Source organism: Protopterus annectens, chromosome 7.part0 (genome assembly GCF_019279795.1).
Source record: "Protopterus annectens isolate FY-2018-M chromosome 7.part0, PAN1.0, whole genome shotgun sequence".
In the NCBI taxonomy this organism is placed as follows: Eukaryota; Metazoa; Chordata; order Ceratodontiformes; family Protopteridae; genus Protopterus; species Protopterus annectens.
The window spans coordinates 523,328,772-523,352,003 of NC_056739.1; the positions used below are offsets into that span (position 1 = coordinate 523,328,772).

At 40.1% G+C, this 23,232-nt stretch overlaps 1 protein-coding gene across 1 annotated transcript in view; it reads left to right on the forward strand.

Moving 5' to 3' along the window:
* LOC122806017 (olfactory receptor class A-like protein 1) overlaps nt 1-12,632 on the forward strand; it is a 55,068-nt gene extending 42,436 nt beyond the window's left edge. Inside the window, exon 2 of the mRNA XM_044076257.1 lies at nt 11,703-12,632. Coding sequence (XP_043932192.1) covers nt 11,703-12,632 — 930 coding nt within the window. The remainder of the gene's footprint in view (nt 1-11,702) is intronic.
* The last annotated feature ends 10,600 nt before the right edge of the window (nt 12,633-23,232 follow it).

The following is a 23,232-nucleotide window of genomic DNA, read 5'->3' on the forward strand; positions in this document are numbered from 1 at the left end:
TCACAATGCATTCTACAGGTTATTACAGACTATGTAAGTGAAATCAAGCCCAAAATTATTAATAAGTAACAAAACTCAACATTTTTGTCCCAACTCAACTCCTATGCAAATCTTATTATTTACTGTGTCTATATTATCAAAAGCATTTCTATATATTAATAAAGAAAAGAAAAGAGAGTAGAAAGTAAAAGGGTGTAAGGCAGAAATAAAAAAAAATGTAAGAGAAAGCTATAAGAAGTATATACAATAGAATATTACTTACTGTTTATATTAATAGAGTTAAAAATAAAACATATTTACTATTATTTAGTTCTAATTATTATTAGTTAAATCATGACAGATTATTTACAAACAAGCATAAGCAGTGTAATCAAGAAAGTATAATTAGGAATAGCATTTGAAGAACATATAAACTTTTTACAAGGAATAAATATGTTATTATTCTATTAATCATAATTTCATTACTCTTCTCTCCCTGCACTCCCCCACCCTTTACCCACTACATAATCTAAATAGAATGTCATTGTTTAAACAAAGAAAAGAAGAAAAAGATAAAGGAAAAAAAATGTATCAAATTACTGACGTTATTTTTCCTCTTCAGAAAGAGAAACAAGTTAAATCACAGCTTGCCATTACATCTCCAGATATTTTGACTAGTTATGAAACAAAACATTTCTTTGCACACAGAGAATAAATTTGATTAAATCTTTTTCAAAATATGTGTTGCTTCTTGGAAAAGCAGGAACTATATTTAAAAAGATTAATAATAAAATAAAATGATGAGAGAGAAAAAACATAGTACAAATCATTTGTTTTTTAGTCTCTTCTTCTTCTCTGAAGTCTTCCACGAGGTTTCAGTTGCCAGTCTCTTTAACGAAGGACTAGCCCATTCCATTTCTTCTATTTTTTCCAAAATCTTATTTTTTTTGATAAACAGTAAAGCAGAGTCTAAGTCATCGAAAATTTTAGGACCATCAAGAAGGAAGATTTTATGCTTGGCAGGAAACAGAAGGTATGTTTTAAACTGTGCTTTTTTAAGCTCCCTTATTAGTGGCAGAAAAACTTTTCTTTTAGCTAATACCATGGAAGAATAGTCATTGTCAAAACGCACAGTTGTTTCATTAATCTTAACAGGAGCTTTAGCCCAAGCAGATTTAAGAACCATCTCTTTATCAAAAGATGATAGAAATCTAACTATAACTGATCTAGGATAGTTTTGTTAGAGTTAGTATTAGCTATAGATCTATGTGCTCTTTCGATACCAAAAGAGAATGCTTCTGGTAAATCTAAAGTTTTAGGGAGCCATGTTGTTAAAAAGAAGTAATATTGTTACCTTCAATATTTTCTGGCAGTCCAAAAATCCTAATGTTATTGCGCCTAGATCTATTTTCCAGGTCATCCAGCTTTGTTTGTAAATGTGTATTTTGTTTCAGCAGAAACTCAATGTTGATTTCCTCTTCTTGTATTCTATTTTCCATGTCATTCACAGCTTCTTCTATGCCTGTCATCTGGATCTTCTGTTGTTGCAGGTCCATATGTAACAAGTCTATTTGTTTTGTAGTTTTTCTATGAAAGTGTCTATTTTAGTATCCATTTTATCCATCTTAGCAGTAAGTTGCTGGACTATAATTATCAGAGACTGAAGTTCTTTCTTAATGCTGGAGTCTTGAGAATTTGTCTTACTGGAACTCATTTCAGACTGATAAACTGACAGGAAAATTTCCAAAGTAATTTCTGACAGGAATATTATTAAGATTTCCTTTCTTTTTTAGATATAGTTCAAGAACTATATAAAACAAACATATTTAGAAAGAAAATTACTTCAAAAATTAATTTTTTAAGTAATTGATTCCTGTCAATGTAATGAAATTGGTGGAGCTGAAGAAATCTGCTGCTATCCTGTGTTCATCCTTGGCCACCTCCCCCATCTACAAAGGTACTTCTAAGGGGAATGACATCAACATGACTGCTAAAGTAGGGGAATGGGAAGTGTTGTGAGTGGGAATGGCCTAAAACTGTTTCACCTACAAACAAACACTCTCACATTTGCCAAGACTAAGATTATAACCCCTACCTATCTAGTTATTTGTACTATAGTACTACGCAGTTATCACACACTCTACAGAGCTTATAGGGCTGGTAGGTGTTCAATGGTACTTCTAAGGTGAATGACAGCATCAGATCCTGTAAAGTAGGGCAATGGGAAGTGTACTGAGTGGGAACAGCCTCATAATACCTAGATCTGCACACACACACAAATACACACACACACACACACACACACACACACACACACACACACACACACACACACACACACACACACACACACACATATACACATGCGGGCGTGCGCCTGCAGATGATGTGATATTACAACCCCCCCACCTCAGTACTATTACAAAATGGAGCTCACCCTCAAGCTGGCACATGCGACTGGTTACGAATGGTATGCCGCTGTCAGCAGCAAGACATCACTCCATGCTATTCATGGTATCCATGTGTGTGATTCACACTGTGTGTGTCCCCCTGTGTCTCTCTCTCTCTAGCACTGTCTGTCTCAAACTTCCCCATATCTATGTGGGTCTATATTATGTGATCGAAGAGTCTCTTCTTCGAACAAAATAGTTGACACATATATAGTGAATGCTGTGAACCATTAACGGCCATGTCTGCAAATTTTTTTTTCTGGAAAAAATTCACGTGGCCGTAAAATAAAAAACAAACTTTAAACCACTAATCAAGCTGTGCCCCTCATACCCCCCTAATAAATATACCAACTCCAAGATCTCTCTACATTGAAGAAAAGGGCAAGTCCCAATAATGGCTAACTGAATTTTTCCCAAGGAAAAAAATCATGGACGTGGACATTCGCGGTTTACAGCATTTGCTGTATATGTGTCGATTATTATGTCTTCGAAGAAGAGACTCTTCGCTCGCATAATATGGACTCCAACTATGTGTGTGTGTATGCTTGACATATTGTTATCTGTTTCCCATATATATGTCTGTGTATCACATGCAACAGATGCAGATATAAAGAGACTCTTCACTCGCATAATATAGACCCCAACTATGTGTGTGTGTATGCTTGACATATTGTTATCTGTTTCCCATATATATGTCTGTGTATCACATGCAACAGATGCAGATATATCACATATGGGCCACCTGCAGCTGTCTGAGGAAAATCTTGTCTGATAGGAGTGTGTAGGGACACTTAAGGTGTACATAGCTATCTGTATGCAAAGACATGTATACACAATACAGTCATATAGTCCGATGTTGGTTCCAACATGGCCTGTGATTCTCTAAATACATATTTTGGCAGATTGTCCAGGTGTTTGCCTAGATGTTTCATCCAGTCTACATAAACTTGTGTTTATGGCAAGTTAGTTGCATATAATTGAAGACTGGTATTACAAAATATTGAAAGACATTACTGTTTCAGGTTACATAATCTACAGACCATTCCTGCTAATGCAAAACCCCTTATCCTACCAACTTTCTCAGTATGTAAGGGCAATATTTACAACACGTGCCTATCATTGTGCCATTGTCCCACTTTTATTTATGACCTTGTCCAGATGTCTTGCTGTCAGAGGTTGGGAGATATGGGTGTGGGTACAGAGTGCATGTTACTCTGCAGACATGTCCATTATATGTGTAGTATATTCCACATAGCACTGTGACTTCCAGGTATGTCAATGGCAGAGCAGTGCAGAGTAATGTGTTGAACCACTTTCAGACAGTCGTGTATAGGTTGGTGGTTTGCTATGATGTTACTAGGGTATTGGCCCTGAAGCCCTTATAACCCACACAGACAAGAGTGTAGCCCGTGCTAAGACACATCAGCACACAGAGCCCCTATCCAACTGGGACACAGGTGGGATCACAGGACTGTCTTCTGTGTTTGCGATGCACTTATACAGGGAGCACATCACTAGGGTTATTGAGGCACTTGGCTTGCTGTTGACAGAAAGTGAATTCCACAGATGGAAGGGGGGTGTGGTACACATATCTGTCACACCAACAAACCATACTGATATCACAGCCCAGGATGATGCTGCACCTACAGGTTGATGTAGTGGGCCTTGAGTTCCAGATGTGCTACAGTCCCATCAAGGCAGGGTCTGGATTGCTTTGTATGCCAGGCAGGGGTCACTTCAGCATAGTCTCTATGGCACAGGGTAGAGGGACAGCGCTGTTAGCCTGTTTGTGTAGGGTAGGTGTTTGGAGATTGGGGTAAGGCCTCAGTGTTTGCAAGACCCTTGTGTGTGCAGTCTACATGGTCTGTGGTGTGTAGGTTTGTGTGTTTTTCATGTGATTTTTGCCTCTGAGGTGTCCATTGTTTGGGTTTCGTTTGGTTGCAGACCTCCACTTACATGGGTGTGTGTTGTGTATTTGCAGGTGATATTTACCGACCACTTACACTGCACGGCACCTATGTTACTGCACATTCTGTTCTGGTGTGCACATTCTCCATTTGTCTGGCCAGTGGTTCCCCTTTCGCTTATGTGTGTGTCTTTGTCCTTCTATAGTCCAGCCACAGGCTTTGACCACAGTGGCTGCTGTTATGTATTTGTAATTCTGATGTGGGTGGAATACATTCCATTAGATCGCACAGGGTTGTGGAATTCACACATCTGAGTATACCTATTTAGCAGGTTGTTCATCATTGCACCACTCCATTTGCTGTGGTCCTTAGACAGTTTGTGTCGCTATCTGTTATTATGAGGCTACATGTGGGTCTAGCTGTCATACCATCACAGACTGACATCTGCACAGACCAAAATATGACCGTCAGTCAAAGGCCCACACATGGGTACAGGGTGTTAATCATGTTCTGCCAAACATAGACAGTTGGGAGACTGGTTTGGTAATTGCTTGTTTGCTCTTATGGGTTTGATGTCTGCTTCCCCACTGTCTCCCATTGCTGTTTTGATATGACCGTTTCTTGTTTGAGAAATAATTGGCAAGCAAATGCAATGTTAGGACAAGCAGAACAGATATATAAGGCATACTTGTGCTCCTTCTGTGACAACCTGTGTCATTCCAGGGGTATGGCTGTTCGCCACTGACATGTTGTCAGTGCTGACACAGAAAGGTGGCAGCCTTTTATACACTGGCAATACATTGACCTTCAGATACCTTAGCTTCTGAGAGCCATACATCTGGACAAAGCCATAAGCGATTGGGGGAATGGAGGCCTAAATGTAGGTACCAATTTTAAGTACTGGCCTTACAAACCTAGAAAGGTGATTCAATAACAGGTTTTGCATTAGCATGCATGTTTCTATGGGTATGCAGTCTGACACATCAATCTGTCAATATTTTCTGACCTTAGTCTTGTGTGATTTGCCAATGAATTGCCAGGCAGTGACTATTTCATGTTATACAGACCACATTTATGATGCAAACCTCCAGACATTGTGTAATAGGTCTGTACAGTTGAGGAGTATGGTAGGCACTTTGTAGTTTACTCCAAACTGTGTATTGTCAATATGTGTGGCCCCCTGTCTATCACCTGTACAGCTTTCATGCATTAACAGATATTGACATCTGAACAGTCTGTACATCTCCTACCATAGGTGTGGCTGACATGCATAATAGTTGGCAATGCAGTTCTCTGAACATGGCCCTGTCAACAACGGCACTGTACCTAGGCCACTACAACACAACAGCCAGGAGTAGGTGCTGGCCAAATCCTGACAGTATTAACCACACATATGCATAGCTCAATGACCCCTGCATATTGTGGACATGCCACATGTTATCATGTGTATTGGGACAGCCCTGGCAATGTGTGCTCTGCTACTATTTCCCTGCAAACATACCTGTTACTGGATTTCTATGGGAATATGGGGGGGCACACCTGTCAACTGTACACATTTACACAGACTGTGCCGCTATTTGCTTTACATTTTGGTTCCATTTAGCATACTATTGTGCCCAGTCTTGGGAATAGAGGCATATCACTAAAGACTACAGATCAAATTGTAATGGCATACATTTGAGGTTCAGTCTTCTTACTCTTCAGAGCCTTACTGCAACTGCAAGACCTGCTGTGCTATCACTGTGCAAGTCTGTAGGGGGGTGTTTAATCATTATAGCCATTTGTGGGCCTTTGCCAGACATTTCTTTATGGTTTCTACAGCTGACTTGCTGGGTGAGGCTGAGGGGTGAGTATGGAACCCCCACACTGACTTCCATGCCTGTGACCTATGACCCCACCAGTTAGTTGCCCCCCCCCATACATATACTGCAGTGGGATTTGTCACCTTACGTACTACTGCATAGTGTGAGGAGGCTAGTATTGGACAAACATTTCCTGGTGTCTCACATAGTTGTCAGTTGTCTGCTGCTATCAGAGTAGGCCACCCCATTCCCTTGCATCCATGCAGCAATACCATAGATATGATATCAGAACATACTAATAAATTCATTAATTGTTAGGTAGACTGATTTATCTTGTGCCTGTGGCAGTTGTGTGGAGGGCTGCCTATGTCAGATGGACGCAGTACACTGTCTATACATGGTTAAGTTACAGGTAGTGTGATGTGTGTGCCATCTATTTTACTGTGTGCCGAGTCAGAGGAAGGTCTCAGTCCCTGGGTGCCTACAGTGTCAGAATGTGTGCTATGCATTGCCTCTTTGCCAAGGCCAGGCCATACTGGGCATGCCTCCATCTGCCTACAGGAGCTGCCTCAGGGGGTTCTTCCTCTGAGTCCACCTGTGCCTGTGGGGGCCTTGGCAATGGTGGGGGGGCTGTATGGCCCTTCCATGTGCTGTTCCTGCTGCAGCTGTTTCCGCAGGATCATATTGTGTAGCATGGCACATGCTATGAACATGTGTGCACATGTGGCTGGAGAGTACTGCAAGGGTCCACCAGATATGTCAAGGCAGCAGAACTCTGACTTGAGCATCACAAACACATGTTCTATAAGGATCCTGGTTTGTGCGCATGTCTCATTATGGCATTCTTGAGTGGGTCTGTCTGCATTTTTGATGTGTGCCATCATCCATGGCTCCAGTGCATAGCCAGTATCCACCACCAGATGTCCATATGGGATTTCGCCCTTGGCAAATCCCTGATACAGCTGTGAGGAATGCCAGATGTGGTAGTCGTGATAGCTTACAGGGCTGCCAGCACACACATTCATGATAATGCCCTGAACATTGCACACAACATGGCAGTTGATGGAGGGGAAGCCCTTGTGGTTTATGTAGACCCTACCCTGCTCACCAGGTGGTGCTTTGATGGGCATGTGCGTGAAGTCTATGGCACCCAGTACCTCTGGCTAGTCTGCTGCATGGTAGAAGAGGAGCATATTGCTGGTCAACTCCTCACAGGTGCTGGGGAAGTAAATGTGCTCACCAGCATGTGGGGTATCATGGCATCCAGGAACTGGTGGAGTACCGTGGATGCAGATGCCTGTGAGACCCCCATGATGTCCCCAGTAGGTCTTTAGAAAGTACCTGTAGGTAGTATTCTTAAGGCTACACATACCTTGGTATCCACTGGGATGGGTTCCCCTCTGTTGGCTCTGGTTCTGAGGTGAGACTGGCACAGCTCAATGAGTTGCTGAAGTATGTCCCTGTCCATCCTGTAGCACTCTACTATCTCCAGATCATGTAGACCCTGGTAGGTTAACCTGGGTCTGAACACTCTTCTCTTCCTCCTCAGTCTGGTTCAGTTGCCAGCATTATCTTCCTCACCTCCCTCAGCCTACATAATGATGTATCAAAGTGACAGCAGTCACTAACATTTTGTTGGTTAAAATTCCCCTGAGTGTGTACATCAATGGTGCAGAGTTTGTGGGAAAATGCAGACTGAAAGGTGTTTGCACAGTCTATACTGTTGTGCTGCAGATGCTGCCTGTATGATTGGCTGGCTATAATACATTCCACCTGCTTGCTATTTTATTTGTACTTGATTGCTTTTATTCTGCTATTTGCCTTTTGTTTTTTTGTTTTTTTCCTTCCTATTTCTGCCCCTTTTAAGCCCTGAAGCATGCCGCGCAAACCAGGTACCTAAATGTAAACAGTCCTGCTATTTCTGTTTTTTTTTTTTTTTTTTTTTTTTGTTAATTTTAGACCCACTGGGTACTGTGCAAACCCATTTAGCTAAAGTAAACACTTAGCAGTAGAAATGGCCCTCCCCTGGGTATGAACATGCTCTTCATTTCATGGAAAAAGTCAATACAACCCCAGACACACCCCATTGCTTAGCTGTGCTTAGCTAAGCTGAAATGGGAGCTGTGGATCACCAACGTGTTTAAACCAACCATGGCACACCCCCTTTTCATGTCAGCTGCTTCTCCTGCTTACTCTGCAGAATTATAGCTCCTACACGGTTAGGTGCATTCAGACATGGTCTCCCACTCTGTGACTCATTAAAATTTGCTCATTTGCATACCCCACTGCCTTAGTCCCTTGTTACATCAATACACTGCAGTCTTTCTCCTTAGCAACCACTGTTCTCTGTTATTGTTTTGATTCTGTATGCCATAGACTATAATGGCAAAATACAGATTTCACTTAAAGTTGTCTTTTCACATTTTTAATTTTATTTTCATCACAATCCCATTTGCAATCTGGTGCCCTATGCTTAAACAGTCAACATCGGCCAATTAAAAAAGAAAACTTTTATTTTTATTTTTTTGCAACTCTTTTCCATGCGAATAGCCATATTCTTGGCCATTAACATGCCTAAAGATTATAGTACATGCTTTACTTTGAGCTGATTTGTCTCCGTTTTGATTTTTTCAGAAATTAATTCAGCTAGTAGGCAAATACATTTCTGCAGCAGACACTATTCTGGCACAGATGCCTGCCTGCTTCCTGAATCACTAATTTACCTCAGTTGCATGGTTTTCACCAGCAAATGAGGTAATTAGCATTATTCAGTGGTGTCCATGCTGGAATAGTGCTAGGAGGCTTGGGCACGCTCCCAAACTACCTTCCTGAAGCTCACAGGCTCCGAACTCCGTGTTCAGGCCATGCCATTATTCAGACATGGGATTTTATGTTGTTGAATCCCTTGGGAGAAACATAAACACACTCATACACATATGTTCATTCATTTATTTACACTCACTAAACTGCAAAAGCACTGCTTAGCAAATGTAAAATCATAGCTCAACTGATCTCGCTCTCTCTCACACTCATACACTTTCACACACAAACCCACGCACACACCTTTCTATTTTACTTTAATTTTTATTTAATTTTACACTTGCTAATCAGCAAAAGCACTGCATAGTGAGCACAAAATAATGATGGCCATTAGTTTTTTTCAGTCCAAACTCCATGGCAGCTTGATATGCTGCCATAAAGTGGTAGACTCATTTTCCATTGGGCATTACCTGTAGATAAACACCCTACTGGAGAACGTTCATTCACCAATAACGGTGCAATCTACAGGTTTCCCACTCTCTAATCTAGTTTATTACATATACCGTCTAACTTTTTTGGCTTTTTTACATTTTCTGTAATGATAAAATTAATATTTGTATATTTGTAAACTTGCAATATGCAGTGCTATAAGAAAATAACATGTTCTTTAAAAATGAGAGGTCATGCTGCATAACAAGGGGGAGTAAAATAAAGCCATGAACTATAAATCTTAGAACTGGGAATGTAAGAGTAAAGGGTTATGAATTTAATAAGGTGTAATTGATGAGGAAAATTAAGTTAGATGGAAGGAGGGATGCTGATTAGGAATAAAGGCACAAGAGACTCCAGTGAGCATTACATGGAAAAGACAGCATCAGTGATGATCTTAGAACTTCTCTCAAAAAAAAAAGACAAGCACTATAAAGAGAGTTATCTGATATGATCTGTGCATTAAAATGATGATAGAATTAATGACAGTAGGATAAGAAGAGCAATAGTAGGGAAGGAGGGAATTGTCATCAAAGCCTTTATTTTTTATGATGCTGAGTGCTAGAACAAGCATGCTAAATTATTTAACTCATTCAATGCTGTCAGGAGGGGACTAATCATTTACCATGTTTGCTGAGGTATTCTAATGAAAGGAAACAACTTGCTTCCTGAGGGATTATTTTGAAAATCCTTTCCTAAAAAGACATTTCATAAGATTGACAGCATCTGTAAATTATGTGAGTTACAAAAACTATAAACCCTTAAAGCTATTTTGTAGACATTGAAATACGCACTGGTGTGAGTTTCAAAAGTTTACCTATGGATGCTAGTCTTATATGGGAGATTTATGAAAAAAACTGTATTTAATTTTTCAAAAATTACTAGTGTTATTGTCCAGCATGGTAGCATCTCTGTAAGTGTGTAAGGCATATCGAAGATATCAGTGGGAAAATTGTTTACCTGTATAAGAACTTTGCAACGATGTATGACAAGTGGGCGTAGCACACTCATTTTTGTTTTTTGTTTTTTTGATAATGCAAAAATCTGTTCAGATTGTGCGATATATTTTCACATTATTTCAGAACAAAGTCAGTCTACAAAATCATGCATTTAAGATGACAGCAAGCTTCAATGAAAACATCATGCAGTTTAATATTTTTGTGAAAGATGGCATCATTTTCTAAATGGCAGGTGACCAAGTTTTATTAAATTAATTCAGTTATGAAAATATAGCCAACAACCTTAACTGCTTTTAATAAAACACTTATATCTCAGAATATGTTCACAGTATCTACCTTGCTTTAATGCCATGTATTACACACATCTAATGATTACTTACATTGCCCTCGATAAAACAATATTGCACCCCATTTTACTATTATAAACACAGAACATATCTCATATTTTTCATAACTTTTTGCAAACACTCCTTAGTAACTACACTTTGCACATGCCATACAAACCATGTCTCTGTACATTCTTTGCAAATCATGTCAGCTTGTAGAAGCCACCTTGCTGGCTTAGTTTTAGATATATATCTGTACAAGAACATTAGAATTTAAACTTTGAAAACACTGATGAGTATACAATTTCTGAAACAAATGTTCATAGGTAAGTACTAAGCTAGGTGCCCCTGTGGAATATTTTAAGCCTAGCTACTTTCCCTTGTTGCAATTGAAATAATCTATTCCATTTGGTTATAGATTGGCCATACCCATCCCATGGTTGATGATAATATATTACCCCTAATAAGAATATGTGAGATCATACCATAGATAATTTGAGGGGGTAATGCATGGGCTAAAGCATTTAGGACATACATCTGTGCATTAGTAGTACAGGGGCAGCCCTGGGTTAAATGTTCTATTTCCCTTCCATAGATCGAAGTTGTGCTTGAGAATGGAAAGGAATGAACTTTGTATTATGTGGATTGGAAGTCTGTTCCAAAGCAGTGGTATCCTCTACAAACTATACCTGTCCCTCCAAACCAATCTGTTGATGTTTCAGAAAAGGTTTAGGTCCCTAGATCAAAGATTTCTGATACCATTTGACTTGTTGATGCGCAGTAAATCTATCAGTAATGGGTTGGAGGATGCCTTGTATGCCATACACAGGTCACCTCTTAGCAGTCATTTTAATTGTAGTTACATCCATGCATTAAACTACTACACTATTATTAATTCACCTGTTCAAATAAGTAATTATAAGCTTTATGTCAAAGCACATAATTATTAAGTAGGCCATGTTCTGGTAATGAAGGTTGCACAGAAAGTAACATCATTTTTTTCTCATATCTTATTTCTTTTTCTTTTCAGGAAGTACTCTATTTGACAGTAATGGAAGCATATGATATAATCAAGGGAATGGTATTCCTTGCAGTAGTAGTAAGCGGCATCCCTGGCAACATAGTAGTCGCAATATCATTCATCTGTCTAACAGGAATGGGGTATAAACTGCTGCTAACCGATATTTTCATATGTAAAATTGCCATAGTAAATTTAGTTCTGATTTTGACCAGGGGACTCCCAGTGACATTATTTGTTCTCTTCAGTTTAAAAAATCTCTACAGTGATGTCGAATGCAAAGTTATAATGTATTTAGCTCGTGTATCACGTGGCATGGCTATCTGCTTGACTTGTATTCTTGTTTGTATTCAGTGCATTACTTTGAGTCCAACTACATCTAAACTATTTGTCTTAAAACTCAGGTTGTCAAAATATTCTTTAATTGCTTTTTATGTGATATTTGGAATAAATATGATAGCAGAAATTAGCCCACCAATGTACACTGTATCAAAGATAAATTCGACAAATCTGGAATATACTTTCCATTTTGGATACTGTATAGTTCATTTTGCCGATTATACTCCATTTATGCTTACTGCAATTTCTTACATCGTTCGTGATTTTGTATTTTTAATTCTTATGACAACTGCCAGTCTTTCTATTTTTCTGATTTTAATTAAGCACAAGAAACAAATTAAGGAGATAAGAAGTGATATGAAGAATCAATCCCAGTCAGCAGAAACAAAAGCAGCTAAAGTGGTGGTAACTTTGGCTTCATTATATGTCTTTTTCATCGGATTTGAGAATGCAATTTTTCTTTATCAGACTCTAGTCACAAAGAATCCAATTATTTCAGATGTCCGACATTTTTTTTCCGTTTGCTATTCCTCTATATTTCCTGCTGTTATAATTATAGCCAACAAACGAGTTCAAAATAGTATTAAATGCCGCTATGAATAAAACGTCTGGTTACCCAAATTGTTGTGGGTAACTTATATTGCAATTGAAAATGATTTTCTCCTTGTTTTGCTTTTATTTTGTTCTATATATCAGATATATTGCTGCTTCCATTGCTTGTTTTATTTATGACTGGGGTTTTTAACATCAAACATAATCAGTGATGCATACAATGAAGGCTGCCTGAAGGCAATAAATTATAACTCTCCTTTTCCCGGCTGCTCTGTTATTTGAACTTAATTTTTTTCTTGCTGTATAATGTGCATTTTATTAACTACACATCATTTTGGCAACTGTGGCTATCTGCCAGTGCTTACAATAGCTGAGCATTGAAATGTTATTAAGTAGGCATTAATATTCCTAACTATACTGCAGTGCTTTCAGGTTTGAAGATTTACATTCAGTTTCCATATAGATCACCAGATCAAAGTGGTCTTAGCGTATCTGGGGCTATAACACTTTGAATGGTTAGGCATACATAAATACAATCGCTGAGAGTGACAAGTCTTGAAAATCAAGAAAAAAAATACAATTCATGTATCAAGGGTTTTTTTACTGTGCGCAAGCAATGTACATCTGAAGTATGTCTGAAATGCACACGTCACTTTTGACTGGGGATGCAAACACTTTATCTGTTATCCTCATGTGAAAACAATCCATTTATTCATCTAGCAAACATTAAAGCAGATGAAATAATCTGTAGCAAAGTACAAGCAGTTCTGTTTATAATTATAAAACATCTCCATACAGCCATTACAATTTGGTTATCCCTCCTCATTCTTATATCTCTTCACACTGACATTTTTAACTACTGCATGCAAACATTGGTCCTGTGCAGTGTATACATATGCACAATTGATGCCATTCAGTGATCTCTATTGACACAATACAGTGCCACATTCTACCACCAGACAAATATAATCTTGATTTTGTTTGTTCCTATATAATCCAACATGTGAGTTAATTCCTTATTTAGGAATGACCACACAACTCTCACCCTGTGATGTTCTACAACTTGTGGATTGCATGCTACAGTGGAGTCTTACAGTGCAATCACTCCTTTGATTCTAAATATCTGAACCGCAAACTGTTATCTGGGATCAAGGGCTCACTGATGTAAAGCAACACTACATTTTCATGCTAGTATTGTGTCAGTGTCTCTCAACTTTTTCACAGCCCCATAGTACTCTGTCTACTGAATGTATGTCTCTTGTGTCTCTAGCATTTCTTAAGACAGTCCATAACACTAGTCTCCTTTTGTCAGAACCTTAGATTGCTTTATCTCCAGTGATTGTAACACAGAAGCACCCCAAAAGTGTAGCAGGTCTCTGTTTTAACTAGTGCTATATCTTTTTGTAATGGAGTACCAGGTGAAACTGCTATTCTCTCCAGCATTCAGTCGTCCTAAGATCCCAGACTGCATCCTAAATATTAAACAAAGTGGAAGAGATTGTACACTTCAAAAACAATAGCAGACTATGTAAAGTTTCCATGCTTCCATTTTTATTGCCTTGTATTTCCTCCATACAAAGAATGAAACACCCAAAAGAGCTACCACTATGCAGCAAGAACCATAAAAGAGAGAATCCCAGAGTACGATAGCTTGCAAAGTTAGTATTGGGGCTCATGGTATATTATTTTAAACCCATATGTGAAAAACATTTCATGATGTCTACATCGTTAATATGCCCACAAAGAGAGAGTCTCCAGATGTGGCCTAAACATATGATGCTTGTGAGCTAAACATTCACCATCCGCTGCCCTTTACAAGGTTGAATAAAATATACCCCTTCACCTTCTGCTTGCAGTCTCACACATACGCTGTGCATGTGTGTGTGTGTGTGTGTGTGTGTGTGTGTGTGTGTGTGTGTGTGTCTGTGTGTGTGTGTGTGTGTGTGTGTGTGTGTGTGTGTGTGTGTGTGTGTGTGTGTGTGTGTGTGTGTGTATGTGTGTATAAATGTGAGTACATGCATGTTCCCATAATTTCACTAAAAGTCCATTTGGTCAATGAGTGTGAGGGGTAGTGCTTAACACTGAAGGTATGGAGAGCTGAATAGATAAATGTTGAGGAGAAATCTGAGTTGGGTTGGATGGGGAGAGAGAGTCTGTGCATGTGTGCGGGAGCCAGGATTAGAGTCAGGGCTTGGTGAGTGGATGGGTCTATGTTCAGCCATCAAATGGTTAAACGTGGAATAAAAAGCATTGAAAGTTCACACATTGAACTTTCATTTCAGCAACAGGGTTAGTAACTATTTCCCAACACTTCCTCATCTCACACAGGGAAGTTTTTCCAACCTACCCAGGTTGGCGGCTTCACACCCCACACCCCCAATGTGGGGGGTTCACCACCATACACCCCCTCACTATATATACCAATGATGATACCTGATACCGCACTACAGTGGAGGAAAGGGGTTTAAATACTTCTATGTGTGAGACGGGGAAGTGTTGGACAAGTCATTATTTACCCTGTCAATAAAATGAAAGTTTGCTGAGGGAACTTTTGATGCTTATTGTTTGATGTTCAGCCATTCGCTGGCAAGCCCTTTCGATGGCCAACAATAGAATCGAGCAGATCGATTTTTGTATGTTTGTGGAAGAGTATGTGTATTTAAGGGTTAGGACCCAGTAAGAAGATAGATATAGTGTCATTACATTGTATTTGTGTGTGTTTGTATTTCTGTGTGTGTCTTGTGTAGTAGCAGTGTTATCGGAAGATTTTGTGTTAATGCTAAGCTGCAGAGTGCTTATTGAAGGAGCTGCATTAGGGATAGGGTTACTATCCATCACTAATATGGTGCAGGGGGAAGAGTATGCTTAATGAACAGCAAAATTAGAGTGCCCATTGTACATTAACCATATACTAAACAAAAGAAAGAAATCTGACCTCTTTCTATTGGAATATGCTAGAAAACTAGTCACATATTTTATAAGCAAAATATGAGAAAATTCAGAGATGTTCTGAAAAACTTTTGACAGGCTTTTAAGAGGTATTCTTACCAGCAATATGACTGATCATACTGCAGATAAGCATTCATTCATCGAGAGTATTCAGTGCATCTCTGATTGAATCATGTTTTTGCCTAGTCTCTTGAAACATAAATTTCCTGTTACTTATTGCTAACATTTTTGTCCTCATGCATGTGAATCAATATACCACTCCTTATCCCCCTCTTAAACACCTTTTCTCAACATTCTTTTTATTAACTGCCCCCACCAACTGCTCTACCCTCTCATGCATTCCCTGTATACCTAAGTTATAAATCTTCCAAATACACCAGTCTGGATCAGGCAGCCTAGCTACAACTAATCCTATCACTCTCTCTCTCTCACTCAAGTGCTGTTACCATTATCCTCCAGTACAATAATATCTCGTCTCTTACATAATGTTATAACGTCATTATATCTTCTGAACTCTTTACAAACCTAAACAATACAATATAAAATCTTCCCTCCTACATAATTTAACGGCTTACTTTATTGTATCTCATGGACTCTTGAACACTTTTTCTGCACTGGAAAGTAAGAACACTAACCTTCTTTACAGTGTTTCTATTCTACAGTATAAATTCATTTATTTCTTGAAAGATTTTAGAGACACCAGAACTGTATAGACTTATAATTCTTGATGCAAATACTTTACTGTATATACTTACCTGCCTTGTAATTGTTTAATTTTTTTTCCTGAGGAAATCTAACAGTTGTTTTTTTTTGAGAACTGTCTGAAATGTCTTCTTCTTCTTTTGGCTTTTCCCAGTTAGGGGTCCCCACAGTGGATCACCTGTCCACTCATGATTGGCAGTGGAGTTTTACAGTGTCGAGTTGTCAGCCCAGTGTCCAACCTTCCACAGAAGGCACACAGACTCACACCTATGGCCAATTTAGAGTGTCCAATCCACCTGCAGCATGTCTTTTGTATGTGGGAGGAAACTGGAGCACCCAGAGGAAACCCACGTGAGGACATGTAGACTACGCACAGAAGGCACCCTAGCCGAGGATTGAACTGGAGAACCTCTTGCTGTGAGGCGACAATGCTAACCACTGCACCAAAGCATTGTGATGGGGCTTTCTTTTTCCTGGGCCATCAGTGAAAATGGGCTCTACCCCATCAGACTTTCCCAGTCAATAAAGGTAAATAAATAAATAATACATGTAAAATGTTTAATATTTCAGGTAAATCATTGATGATTTCTATGTGACAGCAATGTCAATCATTATGGTTAACATATTTCTATTGTTCAGAAAACATACATTAGTGACAAAATCTGCTATTCTGTTAACTTGTTAAATACCTTACAGAACTTTTGAAAAATTATACTTCAATTGCAGCAAAGCAGAAAATTTAAACTGAAAAAAATGCTAGTAACCTGCTCTGCTGAGTCGAATAATACAACAGCTCTTGATGACAGCAGTGGTTCCACTAGCAACTCCTCTGCGTAACTTGCAACCTTCTACCTTCTGAAATGGAGGTGTCTGTCATTGTTTAGTGATGTCAGCTCTCAATGACTTGCCAGAAAACTGCAGCTTGTATAAAGAAAGGACAAAAATATGAGGAAAACATCTAGACATTCTGTGAAGATGTAGACAACTGAGAGGTAGCCACATCATGCAGACTTTTCAATGTCTTGAAAAGTAGTGCACACTGCAGCCATTTGCAATCTAAGAACATGCATAGTGTATATGATAGATACCCCAGACTACCAGAAACCAGTGGAAGAGGACTAAAGTCTATTTATACAATGACAATATTTAGAAAAGTCAAGGCTTTTTTGTCCTAAATATTATCATTGTATAATAGCAGTAAATGATTCCTCTCTGAGTAATTTAGGATTTACCCATGACTATCTTTGTTTAATTACTTGACCTTCACTCTTATGATCAAATTATTACATCTAAGGGTAAAGCCTTAGTTATGTACACCAACTTGCAGATTATTGCTGAAATACAAGACCTTCACCATGATTCAATACATGTTTTTTTTCTGTGCAGGAATAGTATAGCAATTCCTGCATGGAATATGGCCACTGAGCAATCCAGTAAATAAGCCTGGGGACATGCACGAGCCTGCTAACACTATTCTGCCACGGCCATGACTGGATTATGCTAATGACCTCATTTGCTGTTGAAAACCATGCAAATGAGGTCAATTAGTGATCCAATAAGCAGGGAGGCATCCGTGGCAGAATAGTATAGCATGCACAAATGTATTTGGCTTCTAGGTAAATACATTTCTGCAAAAATCAAAACAGAGGCATGACAGCTGAAACTAAAGCATGTATTCTAATTCTTAGGCATGCCAATGGCCAAATATATGACCATTGGCATGGAAAAGTGCTGCAAAATTATAAAAATCAAAGTTTTTTTTTTGGCCGATCTCGGACGTTTAAGCATAACACAGTGGCGCGCAAACAGGATTGTATTGAAAATAAAAACAAAATGTTAAAAGTCACTTCTAAGTGAAATTTGCATTTTGCCATTATAGTCAATGGCATGCAGAATTAAAACAATAACAGGGAACAGTGGTTGCTAAGGGGAAAGGCTCTGGTGTAGTGCTGTAACTAGGGACTAAGGAGTGGGATATGCTAATGAGGGAAATTCACTTAATCACAAAAAGAAGACAAGTGTCAGACTGCACCTAACCATGTAGGAGCCATAAGACAGTGGTGTAAGCAGGAGGAGCAGCAGACATGAAAAGGGGGTGTGTCGTGCTTGGTGTAAGCACAGTGGAGCTCCACAGCTCCCAGATGAGCTTAGCTAAGGACAGCTAAGCAAGGGGATTTGTCTGAGGTGGTATTGACTTATTACATGAAATGAATGTCTAGGGGAGGGCCGATCCACATTGTTTACCTTAGCTAAATGGGTTTGCGCGGCGCGCACTGGGTGTAAAAATAAATAAATAAATAAACAGAAATAGCAGGACTGTTTTGGGCACCGGGTTTGCATGGCACACCTCAGGGCTTAAAAGGGGCAGAAATGAGAAGAGGATAAAAAAAAAGAAAAAAAAGCGAAATAGCAGAATAAAATCAATCATGTACAAATAACATAGCTGGCAGGTGGGATGCATCATAGTCAGCCAATCATACAGGCAGCATCTACAGCACAACAGTATAAACCAAGCTAACACCTTACACTCTGTTTTTTCCCACAAGCTCTGCACCATTGATGTACATATGCAGGGGAAGTTTAACCAAAAAAGTTAGGGGCTGCCATTGCTCTGATCCATCAGTATGTGCTAGAGGCTGAATACAGTGAGGGGGATAATGCTGACAACTGCCACAGACCGAGGAGGATGAGAAGAGTGTTCAGATTCATGGTAACTTACCAGGGGCTACATGATCTGGAGACAGTAGAGTGCTACAGGGTGGACAGAGACATACTTCATCAATAATCAAGCTGTGTCAGCATCAACTCAGATCTACAGCCAACAGAGGGGAACTCGTCCCAGTGGATACCAAGGTATGTGTAGCCTTAAGAATACTAACTACAGGTAATTTACAAAGGCCTACTGGGGACATCATGGGGGGGGGGGTTCACAAGCATCTGCATCCAGGGCACTCCAGCAGTTCCTGGATGCCATCCTACCATATGCTGATGAGCACATTTACTTCCCCAACACCTGTGAGGAGAGGACCAGCAATATGCATCTCTTCAACTGTGTAGCAGAATACCCAGAGATACGCGGTGCGATAGACTGCACACACATCCACATCAAAGGACCACCCAGTAAACAGGGTAGGGTATACATAAACTGCAAGGGCTTCCCCTCCATTGACTGCCAGGTCATGTGCAATGCCCAGGGCATTATCATGAATGTGTGTGCTGGCAGTCCTGGAAGCTATTACATCTGGCAATTGTCATAGCTGTACCAGGCATTTGCCAGTGAGGACATCCTGTATGGCCATCTGGTGGGGGATGCTGGCTATGCACTGGAGCTGTGGATGATGGCACCCATCAGAAATGCATACACAGCCCCACAAGAATGCCATAATGAGGCACACGCACAAACCAGGATCATTATATAGCACGTGTTTGGGATGCTCAAGTCACAGTTCCGCTGCCTTGGCATATCTGATGGAGCCTTGCAGTACTCTCCAGCCACATGTGCACACGTGTTCATAGTATGTGCCATGCTACACAATAAGATCCTGTGGAAATATCTGTAGCAGAAAAAGCAGGGGGAAGGGCCACACAGCCCCCCACCATTGCCAAGGTCTCCACAGGCACAGAGGGACTCAGAGGAGGAGGTCCCTGAGCCTGCTCCTGTAGGCAGATGGAGGCATACCCAGTATGCCCCAGCCTTGGCAAAGAGGCAACGCATAGCACAAACACTGACCTGTAGGGACCCAGGGACTGACACCTCTCTGTAACTCACACACACAGTAAAATGGATGACACACATATCACATTACCTGTAACTTACCAGTTATAGGCAGTGTACTGTGTGCAGCCAACATAGGCATCCCTCAAGCACTTTCCTCACAACTGCTGCAGGCACAAAGTAAGTCAGTCTGCTTAACAATTAATGAATGGATCTGTATGTTTTGATAGCATATCTATGGTAATGCTGCATGCATGCAAGGGAATGTCGTAGCCTACTGGGATAGCAGCAGACAACTGACAGCTAAGTGGAACACTAGGAAATGTCTGTACAATACTGGCTCCCCACACTATGCAGTATCATTTAAGGTGACAAATCCCACTGCAGTATATGTGTGTGTGTGTGGGGGGGGTGGTTAAGGGGGGGTCATAGGTCACATGCATAGATGTCATTGTGGGGATCCCATACTCATCCCTCAGACTCACACAGCAAGTCAGCCATAGATAACCATAAAAGAATGTCTGGCAAAGGACCACAAAATACTCCCCTATAGACTTACACAGTGGCATTGCAGCAGGCTTTGCATTTGCAGTAAGGATCTGAATGGTAAGAAGTCGGAAACTCAATTGCATGGCATTACAATCTAACCTGTGGTCTCTAGTGATATGCCTCTGTTCTCCAAGAAAGGCACAATACTATGCTAAATGGAACCAGAATGCAAAGCCAATATCAGCACAGTCTGTGCAAAGGTGTACTGTTGACAGGTTTAACCCCTCCACACCCGTATGCCCATACAAATGCAGTAACATGTAAGTTTTAGGGTAATGGCAGCAGACACACATTGCCAGGGCTGTCCCAATCAACATGATAACTTGTCCACAATATGCAGGGGTCAGTGAGCTATACATATGTGTGGGGAATACTGTCAGGATGTGGCCAGCAACTTCTCACAGCTGTTGTGTCCTAGTGGCCTAGGTACAGTACTGTGGTAGACAGGACCATGTTCCATGAAATGCAGTGGCAACTATTTTGCATGTCAGCTACACCTATGGTGGGAGTTGTACACACTGTTCAGATGTCAATATCCATTACTGCTGGGAAACTGGACAGGTCATGTACATGGGACCACACATATGAAAGTACACAGCTTGGAGTAACCTACACAGTGCCTACCATACCTCACAGCTGTTCAGATCTTTTGCAGAATGTACACAGGTTTACATCATATTTGTGTTGTCTTTATTCCAAAATAGTGGTTTTCTGATAAATCACTGGCAAACCACGAAAGTCTAAATCAGAAAATAATGATGGATTGTAGTGTCTCAGACTTCATACCCTATAGAAAAATGCATGCTAATGAAAAATCTGTTATTGTATTACTCTTCCAGGTTTGTAAGGCCAATAGTTACAATGGTCCATTTAAGCCTTTGTCACCCAATTACTAATGGCTTTGTACAGATGTCTGGCTCAAATACATAGAGAGGTATGGTGCCTAGTAGCACAGCAGTGCATTCTGTCACTTACCATTGTCACCCCAGGTGGGTCAAATGCCTGGCAGCCTTGGAACATATGAGTGACAGAATGCACTGCCTTGCTACAGATGGCCTGCATCAGTCTCACATGGCCTACAGGCCTCTGGCAAAGGCCCATGCCTCATCCACTGTACATCATTGCTGGAGGCTTCCTGTGTCCTGACAGAGTGCTCTTCAAACTATCTGGAGATATACAGAGCTGAGTATATTTTTCTGGCACTTCAGAGTTGTGTACTGGTAGTTGTTGTTTGACTAATTTTATATCATTGTTGGCTGACTTCAGAGTTGTGCACTGTTATTTTACTTCACTGTATAATTTTTCAGATCTCTGCTGAAGGTGTTGTTTTCCCATACCCACTCTCCCTATTCCTGTCTTGTTGTTTAAATTTGGAGGCTTTTGCAGTTGCCCACATCCACTGTAGATTTGATCAGGGACACTCCCCCCAGTCCCATCTCTTTACTTCATTCTACCTAATAGACTCCTTCTGCACTTGTTTTTAGTCATTTTTAATTTAATTGCATTTATTAAACTGTTTGGTCTAACATTGCCACATATTCAAGTGTGTTAGCTTGCACTGCATTTGAATTGTTTTACTGCTGTTTTAGCTACTTTTCTGTATATATATATATATATATATATATATATATATATATATATATACATACATACATACATACATATAAAAATACCTTTCCTGTAACTAGTATAGTCCAGATTCAGATTTGCTGTATCAAGGACTGTATGTAAGCTTCTGAGCCCCCCCCCCCACAAGCTTTCTGTGTTGGATGGAAGCCTTTTAGCTTATCAGTGGGAGTGGTAAGCACTAGGTAACCTATCTACCACATAAGGAGTGGTTCTGGCCCAGAAATTGTAGCTATTGGCTGTTTGGGAAGTTTTTCCATCTCTCTCAACTTTCTGATTTAAAAGCTCACATTTGCACCTGTTTTCCCCCTTTCCTGTAACTATTTTAGTCAAGATACAGATTCTTAGTTTTAGCACTTGAATTTGCTTATTCGTGATCAGCACTTGTTCAGAACTTGTAAGCACTAAATAACCTACTAATTACTACAGCAGTCAGCCTTCCTCATTACCTAGAGGAAAACAGTTTTGGTACTTACTTTCCTCACTTGCTTAGAGAAAAACGGCTCTTGTACTCACTTTCCTCACTTATCTAGAGGAAAATAGTTTTTTATTCAGGCATATCCAAGGGTCAGTTCCCAGTGTTTTCTCCTATCTATCTGATGAATCTGGGCATCTTGGGGCAATGTAGAAATTGCCTCATGTACACAGACAACCCTCTCCTCCTACCACCCAACACTACAACCTGTGAGAGATGCACTTATCTAGCTAAACTGGAGGTAAAGCTCTCTCCAATCAAGACTGAACTTGACAGTCAAGAGGAGAAGGTAAACACTTGCACCACACTACACTCATCACATAGTCTCACTAAATCTACACCACCAAAATCCACACATAGTAGCACAGAAACATTCACAGAGGCTCTCAATAATAATCTGTCTAAGCAACAGAGACCTCCAAAGCAGAAAAGCAAGCAAACTCCATCCCCCAACACAACCCAAATTACACATAGCCCGCAGATTCAGTGTGCCACTCAACCACAGCCAGTAAGGCAAAACAACGTACCCAACACACTAGTCATAGGTGACTCTATAGTCAGGCACACTGATGTCCCACTCACCAGGCTAAACAAGGAGAAGGTTACTGTCAGTTGCCTGTCAGGTGCCAGGATCC